We start from the raw sequence: 20,659 nt of genomic DNA on the forward strand, positions 1-20,659 counted from the left end.
TGAAGGAAATATGGAAAAGCCCGCTTCACGACAAATCCGGCCCGAGAAGAGGTAAACCGACCTAAGGAGGAGTATATAAGGAGGACCTAGGAAGAAGAGAAAAAGGGAGCATAACCAGAGCAAACTTAATACTTAGAGCAATTTAGGCTTTTTTCCGTTTTTACTATCGGGGTGCGACTCGACTAGGTTAGAACTTAGGTGGCTAGACTAGCGTACATACCGACAGCTCTCGTGGCCTAGGATCTTACCTGTTGTTCACGCTCAAACGCGAATTCGGAAATAAGACCTCTTTGTTCTCTTTTCGCTCTTTTACGATTTATTACTTTCGAATCTTTCATATTGATTGTGTTGTATGTGACCCAGCAGATAACCGAGACCTTCAGGGAAGGCTAGGTTAACTTGGCTTTCCTCCGATTAACAAAACTCGACGGTGTGAATTTCGGTTCCCACAATAAACATGTCTCAATCCCCACGTGGAATACACACATCAGTCTATGTATTACCTTTCTAGTTCTTGAAGTTTTGTGCGTAACAAGAGTAAATGGAAGAAGACTGTGGTGCATTTGTAGCAGACTGTGTTGTCCTTTCATGCTGTTGCCAATGCCTTGTGTTACAAGTCACGCCTTTGTCTTCTTCAAGGTCCCTCGTAAACTTTCCCAGAGTGTTAAGAAGTTTGTGAAGAGAAGATGTGGAAAAACCTTGCAACCAAGAACGGATGAGGATGCCGTCAAAGAGGAGAATTGGTGTGGAAAAGGGGTTGTCTTTGGAGAAGGCTCATCAAGGTGTAATTGCATTCAAGACATTGAGAGAATGTTGCAAGGGATGAGCAAAGAGTTCGGTTTTGGAAGTTTCTGGCGTCATGAAGATTCTTTTGACATTCTATATGTCAAACAAATAGCTGGAAAGAAAAAAACAGAAATGAAAACTCATCTTCTTTAATTTGCTTGTGGTACTGATCAATAATCTGGAAATAGAAATCGTGGATTCAAATATTTTTCTCTAAAAGGCAAGATGAAGATATAGGTAAACTAAGACAACGGCGGTAATATTGTAAAATCTTTCTTTAATCTCATGGCACAATCTTCCACTAGTTTCGAATATAAGTTCTTGTTTATTTCTGAATATTGAGATTTTTTTTATTCATCTTTATGCTATTCAAACGAGTTAAAAAAGACAATGTTGTCTGTCTATAGTCTTGTAATGATCTTAAGCACTTTTCCCTTGAGTCTGAAGTTTACTTTTGTCTTATTTTTCTTTGTTAACCGTGGGTTCCGAACTTTTATATCGATAATTTCTCCAATCCGGAGTAGGTCTTTGGAAATTCCGAATTAAAAAATAACACATGATATTAAAAGTGGTTTATGATTTGAACACAAAGTACAAATGAACCAATCCATTACTACTATCAACCGTTTGGTTATTTTACATTGCGAAGTAGCTAAAACCCAAGGAAATCAATTCACTTGTCAAGGTGGTTTCTGGCTGAGAGAAGATCTCATGACCGATCTCTATTCTAGCTGTGAAAACCAACAAATGCAGTTGCTGCGCCTTACAGATTCTAACTCTCCAGCCTTTGTATCTAAAAGCACACCTTTATGGTTCCGTTGTGAATCTCGGACCTCATCACATACCACAAAAAGAGTTTGAAGAAAATAAAATAAAATAAAAAGAATAAAGAAACAAAAGGTATTTCTGTCTGAATCTGGACAACTAAAGAACATGTCAGAGCACAAATTTAAAAAAAAAAAAAAAAACCTTTTCTCTCTGCGGCGATGGCGATTAGGGTTTTGAACCGTCTCTCAATCCCCCAGATCTAATCGTCTCCCCGAATCATTCAGCTGTTTAAGAAGTACGACTAGCTGTAGAAAGAGCGCCGCAATCACCCAGAATCAAAGAAAAGACGAAATCGTGAAGAGTGAAATGGGAGATTAAAGCCAGAGTCAGTAGCGATTACGACAACGGTCTCATCCTTTGGGAGAGTCTGGTGTCTCAATAACGCTTTCATTAAGCCCTTGTGGCTTCTCAATCTTGGTGTGTTACCAGCGAAGGAAAGGAAAACCCTATTTGCGAGATGAATCGAGAGAGAAAAAGAAAGGAACCAACTTTGTTGGAAGAGCTCCAAGAGTTGGAGTTACTGGATGAAGGAGAGATGGTCGGCATCCCAGACTTAGAGATCGAAGACCTTATTGAGGAGAACACACTGAGTGTGATTGTTCGCTGTCTCAACCCTCATGCCCATAAAGTCGGAGGCTTGGTGAAATCTTTACCCCCAATATGGGGCATGGAGGATAGAGTGAGAGGCAGAGGGGTCGGCGAGCACAGAGTACAATTCATCTTTAACTCAGAGAGCGACCTGCAACATGTGCTCATCAAAGGACTGTGGTTTGTCAATGGTTGGATGGTGTCACTGGACCAGTGGAGTCCAAACCCGGGACCGGATTTCCTCCAAAGAATCACCTTCTGGATAAGAATAAGAGGCCTTCCAATTCATATGGTGAAGAAGGAGATAGTGGAGAGTTTGTTAGGGCCAATGGGAAAGGTTGATTTGGTGGAGCTGCACGCAAAGAACTCAAACTCACTGGAGTATGTACGAGCTCAAGTAAGCATCAATACGGAGGAGCCCCTCCAATTCCGAAGAACAGCACGATTCAGGTCAGGGGCTACTATACCGACCGAACTGGAGTACGAGAAACTACTGAAAGTCTGTTACACCTACAAGAGGCTAACCCATGATCAGTCAAGATGCCCACTACAGAGCAATACCTCCCAGGAGTTAGTCAAAGGAGGACAGGCAAAGAGCAAAGAGCAAAACTTAAGACACAAGCTCCTGGAAAAGGAGTTGAAAGCTAAAGAAGTTCTGCAGAAGAGCTCTGGGAAAGGCGTTGTGATACGCAGTTCTCAAACTGGGGAAATTCAGAGAGGGGGCAGAAACAAAAGCTCTGAAAATAGAGAAGATAAGAGGAAAGGAAAGCGAGTGGCTTCTTCCCCTCAAATGGTGTGGAAACAGAAAGATGGCAGAGGAGCTACAAAAACATCTCGCAGCACTGGAGAATCTACAGCCAACCAAATCTCTTCTAGAGAGAAAAACGAGCAGAGGAGCATTATGGAGAAGTCAAAAGGTTCTAGAGACCTTGCGGAGTTAAAAGAAGCTGGCTCAGCATTTAAGAGACTTGGAAGCTCAGAGAAATCTGGTTCAGGAGGTAGTAGAGGTTGAAGCTCAGGGAGATGGGTGGAAGAGGACTTGAGAGTAAAACTGAGCGGGGGTTCGCAGGAAGAAAAGCTAGATGGTAAATCAAGTAAAGGTAGCAGAAGCCCACCTACGGTTTTCGAAAGACTAGGAGGCCACACACTTTCTACCCCACTGGAAGATAGAAACAAAGAAGGTTCCATGACATCAAAAAGACGAAGGCAAAGTACAAGCGATGAAAGAAGAGCGAAGAAGCCAAGGAGAGGATCAAATGAGAAGAAGACCTCTTCACCCTCAGTTTTTCAAAGGCTGGGGGGTGGTACGCCGGGACCAGGAAGCATGAACAAAGAAGGAACCGATCATTCTGCTCAAGTAGCAGCTTACACTTCAATTCAATCTGCTCAGAGAGCAGCCTTTTTCCCAGAGCATTCTGTCCGTAGGATAGCATTGGCGAGTGGATCCAAATCGAAAGAAGGGTTGATGGTTAATACCAACCCTTTGAGTTTGATATGAGGATACTGAGTTGGAACTATCAGGGGTTGGGGAATACCCCTACGGTTCGACATCTACAGGGAATGCATGGTCAGCATTTCCCTGAGATCTTATTCCTCAGTGAGACCAAAGGTAGAAGAAGATACATGGAATCGATAGTTGAGAAAATAGGCTACCACGATGTAGTCTCTGTGGATGCTAAGGGGAAGAGTGGTGGCCTAGCGGTTATGTGGAAGAGTTCATGTATGGTGGAAGTGTTACAAGCAAACAGTAGAGTCATTGATTTGAAGGTAAAGTGGCAAGATCAGACTCTCTTTTTGACGTGTGTGTATGGAGATCCCGTGAAAGCAAAAAGGAGGGAGGTGTGGGAGAGAATTGAGAGAATTGGAGCTGTGAGAAAAGGGGTGTGGTTGCTGACAAGAGATTTCAACGAGATGTTTGATCAGTCTGAGAAGCAAGGTGGAGCAGAGAGGACAGAACACAAGAGTCAGGCTTTCAAGCAGCTGCTGGATAACTGGGGTCTATGGGAAATCAAATATAAAGGAAATCCTTTGTCTTGGGCGGGTAGAAGAAACAATATGCTTGTACAATGTCGTTTGGACCATTCAATAGCGAATCAAGAATGGTTGAATGCTTTCCCCCAAACGACCATCTTTTACTTACAAAGAGTTTGCTCAGACCATAGTCCTATACTCACCTCCCTTGATGGGTATCAAGCAAAAATAAGATCCTCATTTCGGTATGATTACAGATGTGTAAAGCGAGAAGGTTTTGTTGCGACAGTAGACAGAAGCTGGAAGAGCCAAAGTTTAGGGCAGGCAGGACAGGCGGGTCTGATGTGTAAGATAGCAGACTGTCGTAAGGCCATATCTGTCTGGAAGCGCCAAGCTAAGCCAAATTCCGCCATGAGAATCCAAGAACTCCATCAAAAGATAGATGAGGCCTCAAGACAGGAGCGATTCAAACTGGAGGAATTGCAGATCCTTAAAAGAGAACTAGATGAGGAATATTACAATGAGGAGTTGTTCTAGATGAAACAGAGCAAACTGAATTGGCTGCGGTCAGGTGATAAAAACACCAAGTTTTTTCACGCTGTTACCAAAAACAGGAAAGCTCAGAATAGAATCAAGTGTCTCATTGATGATGATGGCAAAGAATGATCTGCGGATAGGGATCTGGGTAGAGTGGCTGAAGCTTATTTTAAAAAGTTGCTCTCATCTGAAGATGTGGGTATAGATCTGGAGGAGTGGAATGAAATACCACCCATGCTATCTGAGGAACAGAATGCCAGTTTGATGCTCCTGGTGACGAAGGAGGAAGTAAGGAGGGCAGTTTTTGATATTAATCCTAGCAAGTGTCCGGGGCCAGATGGGATGAGTGGGCATTTCTTCCAACAGTTTTGGGAGACAAGCGGTGACGATATCACAACCATGGTGCAGAAGTTCTTCGCAACAGGCATGTTGGAGGAAGGTTTAAACGACACAAACATCTGTATGATCCTGAAGTCGCTGACAGCTAAGAGTATGAGCCAGTATAGACCTATAAGTCTTTGTAACGTTGCGTACAAGATAGTTTTGAAGCTTATGGCGAAGAGGTTAAAGAAAGTACTCCCCACTATCATCTCGGAAACTCAAGCCGCGTTTGTAGAAGGGAGACTTATCTCAGATAACATCCTGGTGGCCCATGAGCTACTGCATGCGCTCTCTTCAGACAATAAGTGCACTTCGGAGTATATCGCAATCAAGACAGATATCTCCAAAGCATATGATCGGGTGGAATGGACCTTCTTGGATAGAGCGATGCAGGCGATAGGTTTCTCGGCACCATGGAGAAGCCTCATTATGAGCAGTGTTTCATCAGTAAGGTATCAAGTCCTCATCAATGGAGGCAAGGGGATCCACTATCTCCATATCTCTTTGTCATATGTACATAAATTTTAGTTCAGATGCTGAAGCTAGCAGAGAGGAAACGCAGAATATCAGGACTGAGAGTGGCAAGGAGAGCTCCACCAGTCACACACCTGCTATTTTCGGATGACAGTATGCTATATTGCAAAGGGGCAGACTCAGAACTGGATCAGGTGATCAATCTTCTCCAGTTATAGTTTGGCCTCGGGTCAGAGGATCAATTACCAAAAATCAAGTGTGTATTTTGGTATACACATTCCGGATGGTCAGAGATAAGTGATGAAGACCAAGTTGGGAATTGAGAACACGGGAGGAGAAGGATTCTATTTAGGAGTACCTGAAGCTTTTGGCGGGTCAAAGGTCTCAATTCTCAGTTACTTAAAAGCGAACCTCAACAAGAAAGTTCATGGGTGGCAGACGAAATTCTTATCTCCAGCAGGCAAGGAGGTGTTACTCAAGGCGGTTGCGATGGCCCTTCCCACATATACCATGTCATGCTTCCTGATCCCAAAGACTATTTGTAAGCAGATTATGTCTATCATGTCAGATTTCTGGTGGCAAAACAATCAAGAATCAAAAGGGATGCATTGGAAAAGTTGGGAAAGTTTATGCAAACCAAAGAGTGGAGGAGGGTTGGGTTTTTGCGATTTGGAGGCTTATAATCTTTCACTATTGGGTAAGCAGCTATGGAGGATGATAACTAACAAGAACTCACTGCTGACAAGAATATTCAGGAGCAGATATTTTAAGAATGCAGACCCTCTAAGTGCTCCTCTTGGCACAAGACCTTCATATGCTTGGAGAAGTATCCATGCTGTGCAAAGACTAGTTCAACAGGGAGCTAGAGCGATCATTGGGAATGGAAGGGAAACGAAGGTGTGGAGGGAGCGGTGGTTGGGTAGTCATCCAGCGACGACCGTCACCTCGATGAGATTAGGAGAGGGAGGTTCCCAAGAGAGGTTATCTGAGGATATGAGAGTATGTGAATTGTTATGTAACAATGGTAGAGAGTGGCATGAGGAGAAGCTGGAACGTATGTTTACAGAGGAAACCCGAAGGAAAATAAAGGCCATTCATCCAGTAGGGAGTAGAAGTGAAGACACCTATGCGTGGGAGTATACGAAAATTGGTCACTACACGGTGAAGTCTGCATATTGGGTACATATGAATGTGATTGCAGCAGAGGAGACAGAGCAAGTAGCGTCCCAACCAAGCTTGGATGTCATCTATAAAAAAATATGGAATTTTGAGACAAGTCCAAAGGTCAAACACTTCCTGTGGAGGTGTCTCAGTAATGCGCTGCCTGTTGCTGCTAATATGGTCCACAGACACATAGCGAAAGACAAAAGTTGTAGCAGATGTGGGGCAGAGGCAGAGACTGTCAATCACCTACTCTTCACTTGTTCGTATGCCTGCCTGATATGGGCAGTAGCTAACGTGCATATCCTGCCCCCAGGATCGTGGTCTGATTCATTCTATTCCAACCTCCATTGGGTCTTAAATTTAGAATAAGAGTATCCAAAGGAGCAGGTGGAAGAAGATCTAACCCCATGGATCATGTGGAGGCTTTGGAAGAATCGCAATGAACTGATTTTCAAAAGTAAGGAGTATACAGCACAGATGTATGTGGAGAAGGCGAGGGATGATGCGAGGGTATGGAAGAGTAGAGAAGAGGTTAAATTGAAAGAGGTGAAACCGCCTGCAGCAGCTATACCGGAGAGACGTTGGACTCCACCACCTCAAGGCAAGCTTAAGTGCAATACAGATGCAACATGGATGCAAGAAACTGGAGTTGGTGGAGTGGGATGGGTACTGAGAGATCATAACGGTGATATGCTGTGGGCTGGGGCGAAAAGGTTACCCGACATGGAATCAGTGCAGGAAACAGAAACGGAAGCTTTACGCTGGGCCATACACACGCTAGCAGGGTTTGGATATAGAAACGTCACGTTTGAATCTGACTCTCAAGTGCTGGTGAGGATGCTGAACAATGAAGAGGAAATCTGGCCCAGGGTGAAGCCCATGATCCAAGCGATAAGCTCATCACCGTCGGGTATGGAGAAAGTTGAGGTGGCCTACTATCTTAGGAGTGGAAATAAAATTGCAGATAGAATAACGAAGGAGACTACTGTGTTTATGTCCATTGTCCCTAAGTTATATTATATTGTGCTTAGTTGGTTATTATCTTGTATGGAGGCTGATAAGTCATTTGTAGAACAATGATTTGGATAATGAGAAGTTGTGGTTGAGTTAAAAAAAAAAAAAAAAAAAAAAAAAAAAAAAAAAAAAAAAAAAAAAAAAAAAAAAAAAAAAAAAAAAAAAAAAAAAAAAAAAAAAAAAAAAAAAAAAAAAAAAAAAAAAAAAAAAAAAAAAAAAAAAAGAACATGTCAGAGCCCCCATCTGGTTCATTGCGGTTTAACTAACATCTCTTCTCTGTCTCTCTCGATCTAAATTAGGCAAACGGAGAAATCGGAAAGGAAAGAAAATGCCGTCGCAGACTCTCTTCCCCATCTCATCCTCCCTTCTTCTTCCCCCTAAATCCTCCACCGAAATGATGTTCAAACCCTTGATCTACGACGATCCCTCGTCCACCACCCTCCTCCTCCATGACGACCACTCCGTCAAGCCTCTCCTCTCCCGCGCCTCCAGCTTCAACGGCGCCGTCACTCCCAACGGTGAATCGACCGGTTTGCACCAGAACAGACGGCGACGATCCAACAGCGACAACTGCCTCTCTGCGGCCTCTCCCGACGGTACTAATGGAAACGGACAACACACTATCGGTCAGGAGGTTAGCCACGCCGCCGCAGAGACTTTCTTGTTGACTCGTCTCTTCTTGAAGCTCCTCAGCTATCTCGGGTACTTAAAGATCCAATTAAAAAGATGATATTTTGTTGTTGGGGTTTGCACGATCATTGATGTATCAAAAACTGTTCTTCAGGGTAGGTTATAGATGGATCACGAGGTTTCTTGCACTTGGATGCTATGCTTTTCTGCTTATGCCGGGATTCATTCAAGGTTTGGATCTTCTACTTACGGTTCTGTCTCTCTCTCTCTCTCTCTCTTTGATCTAAAGATGGTAACTTTCATTTGCTAAAAGGTTGGGAGTGTTTGCTTTGCAGTCGGATATTACTATTTCTTCTCTCCTCACGTCCGCAGAAGTATTGTTTACGGTGATCAACCAAGAAACAGGTCATCATCCTTTACTTACTGCTTATCCAGTTTCTATTTTTTTATCCCTTTACAGACTAGTTGATGCCTTATGTTTTGTTTTTGGTTTCTTCAGGCTTGACTTGTATCTACCTAAGAACTCCAACGGTGGTCCGAAACCAGTTGTGGCGTTTGTTACTGGTGGAGCCTGGATTATTGGGTGAGTTTGGTACCCATTTTTTCATCCTAGGAAGAACTGCAATTTGTCTTACGGAATATGTCTTGTGTTTGATACAGTTATAAGGCGTGGGGTTCTCTTTTAGGACAGCAATTATCAGAAAGAGATATCATTGTGGCATGCATCGATTACAGGTAATTGTTTTCTATGCCACAATGAATGTAGTGGCGTCCTCTCATATTTCATCAGTTTCCATTTAGAATCTGTTGTTGGTTAATGTCTTCATTTACATTATCCCCATCTCATTGGCAATATCAGGAATTTTCCTCAAGGATCTATTAGTGACATGGTTAAAGATGCTTCTTCTGGTATATCATTTATTTGTAATCATATCGCTGTGTATGGTGGTGACCCAGACAGGTATTAATCCTGTCAACAATCCTTGAACATGGAAGTTCTCAGGTTTATGATTTCTGATTTTTTTTTTTGTCGTGTAGAATTTATCTAATGGGTCAGTCTGCTGGTGCACATATCGCGGCTTGCGCCCTGGTAGACCAGGTGGTTAAAGAGTCAGGGGAAGGAGACAGTGTTTCTTGGAGTAGTTCACAGATAAATGCTTATTTTGGTCTGTCTGGAGGGTAAAGCCTTTTCTTCTGATCACAGAACCAACAATACATTGGAATTGAAATGTGTGTCAAGAAGTTGTTTAAAAATGCTTCTTTACAAGTCTTTTTTGTAAAATGGTGGTAGACAGTTCATAAATCGCATAGCATAAAGGTCAAATGGTATCTTAAAGAAGCAAGTAGATTCCTAAGTCCTAACTTCCATCCAGCCAAAGCCAAATAAATTATTTATAGGCTTTCACACTTAAAAAAAATAATCTCTTTGATTGTGATCAACAGGTACAACCTTTTGAGCCTTGTAGACCACTTCCATAGCAGGGGATTGTACCGTTCCATCTTTCTGAGGTATAATAATAGTTCCTAGTATAGATTAGCGTACGATGCTCACCTGGCCAGTAGAGCAGTCCAAAATTTTACACTTAAAAACATGTGACTTTTTGTTTTGTCCTCAGCATCATGGAAGGAGAGGAATCATTAAAACAGTTTTCTCCTGAACTAGTAGTGCAAGACCCAAATCTCAAACACATTGTCGCTCGTCTTCCACCTATTATTTTATTCCACGGTACTGCGGACTACTCCATCCCTTCAGATGCAAGGTATGGTTAAACTTCCATAGCCTTGTGTGTGCACATGTCTGTCTCATGTACTTCTTCAGGTGGTTGATATGATAATTCAACTTCTGAAAATGTTTTTTTTTTCAGTAAATGTTTTGCGGAAACCCTCCAGAGGCTCGGAGGGAAAGCAGAAGTGATCCTTTACGAGGGGAAAACACACACGGATTTGTTTCTTCAGGTACAATATGCCGGTATATTTGAGATCTCTGACTGTCTAGTCGTACAAGAACCTGAATACTGTTCTGGAAAATTGGTTATCTATGTTAGGATCCAATGAGAGGTGGAAAGGACGAGATGTTTGAAGACATAGTATCAGTGGTTATGGGAGACAATCAAGAAGTGGTTGGTAAAAGCGTAGACAGAAGGCGTCTTGTGCCTGAATTCATGTTGAAGTTGGCTCACTGGGTCAGTCCGTTCTAACTCTCACTCTCACTCTCTTCTGCTCCCAAAAGATGCTATTACCGTGTATATTACTTAACAAGCAGTGACAGTTTCATTATACTTTGAGATACAGATGATTTTGAACTTTGATCATGATGGTGTAATTGTATTACCGTTTGCAATACACGTTGATTTTTTTTTGGTCATTCTCTGGTTTGTGTTACTTGTAGAACAACAAAGAGCAGTGAAGAAACTAATGTTTATTTACCTTGTCTCATTAAACTGCCTGGTCTCGTGACTAAAACGGTTCTTGATTATTATAGTGCACTGGATTACTTATGATTCAACAGTTGGCAGAGTACATAAAAGCAGTAAAAGCAAAGAAGCAGATGGATGAAACAGGGAGAAGTAGTTTAAACCACAAGCAAATACAGACCCGAGTGTTTTTAACCAGTGTTCCTCATTCCAGCTGCAATGCCGTTGATGGTGATGAGCAATGCATCCCTGAGCTTGATGTTGTCAAGATCACGTCTTAGCCTCTTGAGGATCTCAACCTGCAGCATGTTCATTGGATTCAGATACGGAAGTCTACTCTCTATCAGCTTCTTCAGGCTCCGGTTGTTCTCCGAGAGCTTTTCATGTCCACTTATCACAAGCACATACTTCTCAGTAGTCAGCAATTCCTTTCTCAGCTCACTACCGAGTCCTCTTCTGCTTTCTGAGACAAGCTGTTCATCGTAGTGTTTGGCTATTGGGATATCTGCTTTCGCTAACACCATCTCGATAAGGTCTATGGTTGACTGAAAGAAGGGCCATTCCTTGTACATCGCTTGGAGATCATCAGCGTGACCTTTCTCACAGACTCCTTTCAGACCAGCTCCTACGCCTAGCCAAGCTGGAAGCACAAACCTTGTCTGTGTCCAAGCGAAAACCCATGGGATAGCTCGGAGATGTCCAATACCAGTTGAGCTCTTTCTTCGTGTTGGCCTGCTTCCTATGTTGAGGAAACCGAGCTCGGCCTGAGGTGTTGCCTCTTGAAAGTAAGAGAGGAATTCTGGGTTTTCATACACCGTGCTCCTGTAGTTTTGGCAGCTGATGTTGGAGATATCTTCCATTAAGCTCCTCCATTTTTCTTCTCGAGGTGGCTGAGGAGGTTCCAAAGTAGCAAGCAGTACTGCGGTTGTGTAAATCTCTAGCTGCCTAACAGCCGTCTGTGGTATCCCAAACTTGGCTTGCACCATCTCACCTTGCTCTGTGGAACGCAGAGTACCCTGCAATTTCAAAGCAAGACTGTGCCTTAGAACTGCTGAAAAGCGAAAACCCCGTCCATTTAGTATTAACTAATTTGTGGCGGCTTATAGTTTAACTCACCATCACTGAACCTGGAGGCTGGGATTGTATGGCGAGATAAGTTGGGCCACCACCTCTCCCAATACTTCCTCCTCGTCCATGAAACAAGGTAACTTTGATGCCAAATTCATTGCAAGCAGCCACAACACCCTCCTGGGCTTTGTATAGTTCCCATGCTGCAGTAAAGCGACCCGCATCTTTTCCAGAATCAGAATATCCGACCATCACCTGCACACATGTTTATGTTTTCAAGGCTATTAAGGTACAACTGGCGCAGCCTCCAAAGATGGATTTGGTTGAAATTAAGTATACACACCTCTTGGTGTCCAGTGTGGTTCTTCTCGATGTGTTCTCTGTACCAGTCAATTGATAGCAATTTCCTTATCACGGAGCCAGCACCTCTTAAATCCTTCACCGTTTCAAAGAGAGGAACCACTCGCAGTCTATCATGTAACAAAAACAAATCAGCATACCAAGTACTTATGTCATCAAAATATGTAAGACACAAGACACAACCATTCATGATAGTAGGCAGACATGCAAATTGATAATGAATGAAGTGTTCCTTCAAGAAATTACACTCACGTTCCAGCAGGACATGGTCTTCCCAGCTCTCCAGTGACGGCAAGACGTGCATCTTTCTGTAGAAGTTCCACAGCGAGGACATCACTTGCCTACAAGTTGCAACAAATTAATGGCATCATTTTTGCTGCGGATCTAAAATAGTTACTTGTCCACATTAGCCTCAGAAAAGAGTTGACTGTAAAAGACTTGATCTATCATACGTTTGAAGCTATGGAAATCACGTAAGCTCCAAGTGATTCACTTCCTAGCTCAGCAGCAACTCGGAAAGTGTCTAGTACTTCTTTCACTTCAGGACCGACCTGCAACAGTTCAATGATTTTGAGGACTGTGTTGCAAACATAACGTACAAGAGATAAAATGGGAGATCACTTTTGTATCATACTGGGTTTCCTTGAAGTAAACGCATAAACATTCAAGTTATTAATTACTCTATTTGGTCTTACAATAAGATAAGTTGCAACTACTAATTAGAATTCTTATTTTTTTCTGGGACAGGTCTAACATAAAAAAAACCCACGGTGAGTGCTCGCTGACCTCAATATTTGGGGGGACAAGAGGACGTTTCCCTTTCAATTCTCTTGTCAAGAACTCAAGCTTCTTCTCTTCATCCCATTCACTATATGTGCCCATGTCCAAGTATGTTGTAATTGCATCCAAAGCTTCAGAATGCTTTGCAGCTTCCTGAATAATTAAATCTTAGATCAGACAGAAACAACAGAAAAGGAGCCAAAACAACAAGCAAGAAAAACGTCACCTGTCGTAAATCAAGTTTCATCAAAACCATGCCGAAAGTAGCAACTCTACGGATCAAATCAGCAAGCCGGCCATCAGCTAGAACTCCGGAATCAGATGCATGCTGAGAAAATAGTAATTTTCAGTTAGAAAGGTAATGATATTTAATGGGAACTCAATTTGCATGGAGCAAGATCGTACCAGAGATTCATAGCAGAGAAGTAATGGTTCCAGAAATTGGTCTGATGTTTCATAGTAGTCCCAAGGATCATATTCACAAGGAAGACCCTCAAGAAGAAGTTCCAGAAGTCTTCGTGTCTTCAAAAGCTGTAATCACCAGATCATTACAAGTGAGTGGTTTTGAGCGAGAATGTACAGTTTACCAATATGTTTATAAATTTCTGATATTGAGAATATTTACAAATAAGTTAAGCAGTAACTAAAGATAAATGCCTTTGGAGATATAAACATGAACTCTTTCACATCTTTGGCAATGCTAATTCAGCTCAATGAGAAATAAGGAGTAAGGATCTGCACCTTTTCCTTTACTTCCCCAAGAACAATCCGATAAGGAGCAATTCCAGCTCGTTTAGGTGGAGTTGGTTCTAGTAGCTTCTGAAAGCTGGTCCTCCCAATTTGAGAATCAGCAAGTAGTTTCTTCTGAAGGAGAAGTTGTGAACTCGAGGAGGAAGAACCTCGTGGAGTGATACTTTGCTGAGAACCATTAGAGTTGACGGAATGTCCATTTCCTGTCTTTATTTGCAAATTTGGGCCATAGCCATCACTTGAAATGCCTTGAACATCCTATTTTAAGGAAGAAAACTATCAAGTACAGACAAACACAGCCAGACTATTTTTAATATGCATCTCTAAAATGCATGCTTCACCTGGCGACTGAGTGGAATATAATCTGTCACAGGAACTTCAAGCTTGGGATACTGTGATTCACCACATTCTGCAGGTAGGATATCAGAAACTTATAAGATGAGTGAGTTGTCTATATGCATGATTGAATGTTCGAAACTTTTATAAGAAGAGAGTATTCTACACATGAAATCCCGTACCAGCACATAAGGGAAGGTCAGCTCTAGGTGGAAGTTGAGTGGGTAGAGATAAGCCCTGCTGGTTTGGAAATTTTGGTTGGCTTCTACCAACATTCGTACCCCAACTTTCAAGGTCATCTTGGGCAGCAATTTCTGATCAGCAAAAATAACATCTTCAATATTTGTTCTCTCAAGAATCAAGAAAAATCTGAGTCATGAGCTGTCTCCCAGAAGCTTACCTTTTTCAAGAATTTCATCTGCCAATCTTGACAATCTATCACTGCATCGATTCATTGACAATTCAAATCTTAAGCTATCAATCTCTCTTATGTATAGATCGATAGCCATCCACCTAGACATAAGCGATACTTCTTTTGTGACCTGGAAATTTATTGATAAAAGACAATCGTGTGTGAGCAAGTTAATCCTGATATCTCTCTATAACAGCCAAATAGTAAGCCATCTTAAATAATACAGAACTCCCATGCAAAGCTCACATTCTCACTCATACATAGATTTTTCAGGGGAATAGTAACTGCTCACCTTTGCAGTGACATTTGGATTTCCATCTCTGTCGCCACCCATCCAGGAACCAAACTTTATTGGGGTGCAAGTTAATGGGAGTGGCTTCCCCGTTAACTGAAGAACGCATAGAGAATAACATATTATCAATATCAAGTCGGTTATTCATTCACAATTTGCATATAAATGAGAAAAAAAGTAAGACCTTCTTCAAAGAACTGCTGACACGACGTAAGTAATGTGGTACAGCTTTCCAAAGGGATTGTTCAACAATGTTCAAACCTGACACATTGTAATAACATATACTTGTAGCAAAACCTTGGTTTATTCTCAGACATTTACAAGTTTCTGATGAGAATACCAGCTCTAGCTTCATCAACAGGAGTAGGCTTCTGACGTCTAAGTTCATCAGTCTGCCACAGTGAAGTTATCTCCCTAACCTTTTAAACGAAATAAAATTATTAGATGTAACGCTTCAGCAGAGAAATTCTAAGTAATATTTTGTGGAAGAGAGTACCATATCCTCAATGACCGTTTCTCGATCTTCAAATCCAAGGTCTGGTCTATCGTTATATTCAAGAAGATGCTGTAAAATGTACAAAGACCATAAACCTAAAATTGCTTGCAAACATGTATATATCAATCAATTTTCAGCATTACTGATAACTCACAGCCATTCTGATATGTTTGTACTGCAAGGTTCTCCGGTTAATTTGAGTGGGGTGTGCAGTAAGAACAATTTCAACCCCCTGCATAGGATAAATTAGTTAGAAAACAAGTATCATACTGTGGACAAGCAAAATGACTTCACTTTGAACTCAATCTTTCAGTTACAAGATACCACCAGTTTCATCAGAAATATAGAAAAGATGATGATAGAGTAACAGCGAGTAGAACAGTGAAGCATAACCTGCTTGCAAACGGTATCATAAAGCTCATCTGGGGAAACACCACTTTGCAATAGGTTACTGAATACATCGTTGCATGATCTTGAAAGCTGTGGAAGGTTACGGACTCTACGAACTCTGAAAACAGGAAACATTTTGCTTAGATGATAAAAGCAATCTTTCAAACACACAAACTTCTCCAAGTATCCACACACTTTCATCTTTTGATAACTTCTTAAAAACATTTTCATTCTTTTTAACATGTGCTTGTCAACTATAGTCAACCTGTGATGTGTCTCGGCAATTCCCATCAAGTTGAGAAAATGGCTGAAGGCACGAGCCAGCGTCAGTGCTTCCTCCAGTGACATGTTTGATATTTCAGAAGTCAGCTGCGTCTCCAAAAGCTCGGCCGTGTCTTCGATACCAGCCAGACGAAGATTTAACGCACTCTGAAACCAAAAATAGTATATTATATCCAGTGAAAACACTTAGTCGTAAGGTTCTAGAAATCAGTCACCACCTAGGAAACATGATAATCAAAAAGCATATTCCAGATCTGAAACGAATCCATCAAGAAAAGCTACAAAACAAACAGTTTTCTACAAACGTTCTTGATCCGAGAGGAATCTCAACAGTGTAAAACAAACACAATCACGAAATATCGAAGACCTCAAGCGATTCGAGTAAGAAGACTTCACCTAGCGTCCTCCTACGTTTCCATTTCCTCTCAAAACAAACCGATCGCAGTCTATAGAAATCGTTTTACGGAACGATCGGAGTAGAACGTTAACGCTTCTCGAGCAAAAGACACGAAAAATCACAGAAGAGCTTTGAGAACAGAGTGAGAGAGAAGCAAAAACCTGAGCGAGAACACGAGTCCGTTCGATTTTCTCCATGAAATCGGAGCCGACTTCTCTCTGCAAGACGTCGTTGAAGAGACTGCCGAGCAGCTTGCAGTCATCTTCGAAGCTCTGGAACGAAATCTCCTCCGCGATATCGTCCGTCGTATCCGTCATCGAAAGACTGCTTTGACCGTCGAGTAGACCTTGGAAAAGGAAAACAGTGTGGAGAGTGTGAAGGGGAGAGAGAGAGTCTTCGTTGCTGTGAAGAATGCCGTACAATCGAGTGATATTTATGGTCTGTTGGAAGTGGGCCCTACCCACAATGTTTACGCTCTCAGATGACGACACGTCACGGTTTTTACCAACTGTAAATTGGCGGTGGCAATGTGTTGGATTCCCGAATCTACGGGGGATTTTAATTTGATTCTCCATGTCCCAATTTTTCAACACTAGTCAACATTAGTATAAGTTATGAGAATTTTAGAATATATCATTTTATTTATCTTACAAGAATTCACGTGTAATAATTTTATTTTCACTATTATAAACTATTTTGAAGTTGACAAAAAAAAAACTATTTTGAAAATAGGCAAATCTCCAAAATAGCACATTTTTAAGTTTATATCACAAAAATAACACTAAAAAACTAAAATGACCAAAATAGCATTTTATCATTTGAAAATTTTAATTTTTTTATTTTTTAAAATTTGAAATCTTATCCCCAAAACCTCATTCCTCAACTCTAAACCCTAAATCATAAACTCTAAACCCTAAACCCTAAGCTCTAAACCCTAAACCCTACACTCTAAACCCTAAACCCTAAACTCTAAACCCTAAACTCTAAACCCTAAACCCTAAACCCTAAACCCTAAATCCTAAACTCCACCCTTTAACTCTAAACCCTAAGTTTGTGACTTTTGATAAAACATTAAGTGCTATTTTTGTGACTTTGAGTGCTAGTTTGGAAACAAAAACTTGATTTAGTGAAAAAAAAAAAAAAAAAAAAAAAAAAAAAAAAAAAAAAAAAAAAACTTGATTTAGTGTTATTTTTATTTTTTTCTCTTTGAAAAATGATTGTGCTGAATATTTAGATTAAAAAAGTTCTTTGTTACTCTAATAAATTATTTTCTAAAATTTAAGATTTGATCATTTGAACTTTATGGTGCAATGCCAAAAACATTAATTTGTTTCTCCCTCCTCCAAATTTGCAGCCTTTTCAGTTTTACCTCCAAAATAATCAAATAACTTTTTATTACAATTTGCCAACTAGCTATCAAACAAATAAAGTTCAATCATTTGAGATGATTTTTTCGGCTGGTAGAGTTTGGACTCCAGTATAAAAATTCCATCCGCTTTCCTAATTAATATTTTAGACGGATTTGTCAGGACAATTATCAAAAAGAATTACATAAAATATATTGTGTTAAGCTTTATAGCTCAATTATTTGAAGGCTGTAATCATAGAGGATCGTTCTCTAGGTCCGTCTACCAATGATATTAGTATGGATAAAGTACAGACTAATTATTATTCCCACTAAAATCGTGCGGTCAAATATGCTCTCCAAGTTCTTTCCATAGTTATCTTAGTTTTCGAACATAGGGACAAACTCATAATAAAATTGTTTTGTCCTAACTCCTAACATTCTCCCTTTATTTTCACTCACAAAGTTAAAATATATCATAGTTTAGGAAATATTTTTTTTATGTTACAAACTTATATAATGCAGTATATAGATTTATACTACTACAGGAAAAAGAGTTATGATAACCAAAACTTTGTAAACAATGGGATGAAATTAATGTAACAATGTTAAAAAATAAACATTGGTGAAATAATCTTTATATTAACGAAAACTTAATGTTAATGTTGCATTGCCTCCACAGATTTCAAGCTTTTGAAACTGTTAAATGTTTGTATAATTTTCATAACATAAAAATATTTGTATATTTTTTTGTTATAATATCATTGAATTTTAAATATCACAACTAGATGTTGATCCGTGCGTCCGCGCGGTTATTGATTATCTTTTTATAATTTTTTTTTAGTGTTATAAATTTCAAATGTGTCATTGTATATAATTATATTTACAAAACATATTGTATAATGTAAATGAGATCAATTAGTTTCATGTCTCAAATTGACAGACATTTGTATTGTATCTTCTTTCTAATATATTTATTTTATTAGTTTTCCGTTGGAGTTTTAGACTGTACAATATATTAGTAAGAATCCATTTTTAATATGTTTTATATCAGTAATTTATATATTAAAAAAATTGGGCTTGCATGTAACTAATTTATAAACTGTAAGCAATACATAATCAATTAATTTTGCAGAAAAAAATATTTTATTTAATATATAATGGTGTACACTAATATTTAAACATCATGTATTGAGAAATCTCTATTATACAAGTGAACTTAATGTTGCTACTGAATACATAAAGAAAATAATGTCACAGACTCACATGTTTGGTTAGTATAGTTTTAATCGAATACTAGGTGATAACCCGCGTCCTGCGCGGAGTGAGTGGCCAGAAGAGATTTTTTTAAAAAAAATTACAGATATTAGAAATTTTAAAGTTATAGACACAAATATTAGATCTAATTATATATATGGAATGAAAGTGTGAATGTATATATAATGTAAGCTTAAGTGTTTTTTTGAAAAAGATTATTTTGCGTAAATTAGATATATTTTATGTAAAAAATATATAATAGTATGCAATAACTTTTATTAATTTATTATGAATTTAAGACAAAACAAAACATAGGAAATAGAATATGATTATAATATTAAGAAACATAAGTAATAGAAAAATAAAATATGAAAGAAACAAATTATAAGAAAACAAATAAAACACTGATAAAACCAAGATGCCTTGAAAATAGTCTTCAGAACTCCTGGTTTGCAATCATTTAGAAAGAAACAACTAAGAATTAGTTTACCAAACTAAACATAACTACTTAAAAAATTCACTAAACGAACTGATATACCACTTTCTGAAACGGAGTTAAAGCCAGCCATTTGTTTGCTTGAGGGAATGTTTTGATAATTAGGAAGTCGAGAAGAAGTGTGTGGTGAGTCGATGAATTGTAGAGAACATATATTTATATTAAGAAGGCAGCGCCCGTGTGATTAGTGATACACAAAATAATGGCTGTAATTTGATATCTTGCATATTTACATTGTTTTAATTATCCTTTCTTGTGCATATTGGTCTTTTGGAATAGCATTTACACATGTTTAGGTTGCATTTCCATGCATTAGTCCTTATCAGGTGTTGGAGAGAGTTTCATGATGAACTCTGTGCCCCAAGGAGTGTTTTGATGCCCAAAGAATGTAGATGAGTCGCTGAAGGATCCTAGCGGCCAGGCGTAGCGGCAAAGGCTGGTTGCTACAGAAGATAGAGCTGAAAACCTGAGGCACCCAAGTACCGTAGCGGGAGTGTGTAGCGGGCTAGAGAGACCGCTAGTATTGAAGTGCCTTCTACAGCGGCCAGCCATAGCGATTTCACGAGGTCGCTATGCGTTCAAGACTTCTAAAATCTCCCAAGTATCCTAGCGGCCACACGTAGCGGGCTGGAGAGACCGCTAGAATTGAAGCGCCTTCTACAGCGGCCAGACATAGCGATTTCACGAGGTCCCTATGCGTTCAAGTATCCTAGCGGCCACACGTAGCGGGCAAGACAAGTCGCTATAGTCGTAGCAACCTCCGGTATCGACCTTTTCTAGTCACTACGGAGAAAAATATCTATGTTTTTGTGGGTCAAACCAGGCGTGTTGGGTTGGTCCAACTCGAGTTTTAGTCTTCTATAAATACTTTTTAAACCAAAATTTGGGAGGATCCTGTTTTCTATCTAATCAAAAGCCACTTTTTGGTGAAAGATCTAATCTTGGTCATAATTTCTTATCTTTGTTTGATTATCTTGCTCTCTAATCATGTTTAACCTTGAATCATCCATGGTTTTGGGGTTATTCATGTCTATTAGTGAGTAGACTAATCTTGGATTCATGGGCTAGGGTGATTAAGGGTGATTAGAGAAGATCTAGGGTGTTTAGTGTTAGATTTACTTGTTTTCTCGCTTGTTGAGGGTTCTCAATGTTATTTTAGTCTTTATCATACTAAAATAGATCTCTAGGCATTTCCTGCCCACAAGGTGTAT

General features: G+C 39.9%; 4 protein-coding genes across 4 annotated transcripts; 3 read left to right on the forward strand and 1 right to left on the reverse strand.

The window, feature by feature from the left end:
* The first annotated feature begins 2,071 nt into the window (after nt 1-2,071).
* Nucleotides 2,072-3,214, forward strand: LOC106344575. Its single transcript, XM_013783931.1, has one exon. The coding sequence runs from the start codon at nt 2,072-2,074 to the stop codon at nt 3,212-3,214; it is 1,143 nt and encodes a 380-aa protein (XP_013639385.1).
* Nucleotides 3,215-7,206: 3,992 nt separating this feature from the next.
* Nucleotides 7,207-7,809, forward strand: LOC106344576. Its single transcript, XM_013783932.1, has one exon. The coding sequence runs from the start codon at nt 7,207-7,209 to the stop codon at nt 7,807-7,809; it is 603 nt and encodes a 200-aa protein (XP_013639386.1).
* A 154-nt stretch (nt 7,810-7,963) lies between these two features.
* Nucleotides 7,964-10,738, forward strand: LOC106295414 (probable isoprenylcysteine alpha-carbonyl methylesterase ICMEL1). Its single transcript, XM_013731305.1, has 11 exons — nt 7,964-8,445; nt 8,528-8,604; nt 8,709-8,778; nt 8,873-8,956; nt 9,034-9,108; nt 9,233-9,334; nt 9,412-9,552; nt 9,817-9,882; nt 9,990-10,133; nt 10,239-10,329; nt 10,419-10,738. Exons 1-11 carry the CDS (start codon nt 8,072-8,074, stop codon nt 10,569-10,571), a joined length of 1,377 nt encoding a protein of 458 aa, XP_013586759.1. The 5' UTR covers nt 7,964-8,071; the 3' UTR covers nt 10,572-10,738.
* Nucleotides 10,739-10,822: 84 nt separating this feature from the next.
* LOC106295413 (phosphoenolpyruvate carboxylase 4-like) lies at nt 10,823-16,761 on the reverse strand. The gene is made up of 20 exons (XM_013731304.1): nt 16,512-16,761; nt 15,937-16,100; nt 15,675-15,789; nt 15,436-15,513; nt 15,282-15,350; nt 15,126-15,204; nt 14,970-15,046; nt 14,786-14,881; nt 14,482-14,623; nt 14,264-14,395; nt 14,087-14,154; nt 13,737-14,003; nt 13,401-13,526; nt 13,222-13,323; nt 13,002-13,148; nt 12,668-12,766; nt 12,468-12,556; nt 12,199-12,325; nt 11,904-12,110; nt 10,823-11,803 (listed from the first exon to the last, which is right to left on the reverse strand). The coding sequence occupies exons 1-20, from the start codon at nt 16,665-16,667 to the stop codon at nt 10,979-10,981; spliced, it is 3,165 nt and encodes a 1,054-aa protein (XP_013586758.1). The 5' UTR covers nt 16,668-16,761; the 3' UTR covers nt 10,823-10,978.
* Nucleotides 16,762-20,659: the final 3,898 nt, after the last annotated feature.

This window comes from Brassica oleracea, chromosome C5 (assembly GCF_000695525.1).
Source record: "Brassica oleracea var. oleracea cultivar TO1000 chromosome C5, BOL, whole genome shotgun sequence".
NCBI lineage: Eukaryota > Viridiplantae > Streptophyta > Magnoliopsida > Brassicales > Brassicaceae > Brassica > Brassica oleracea.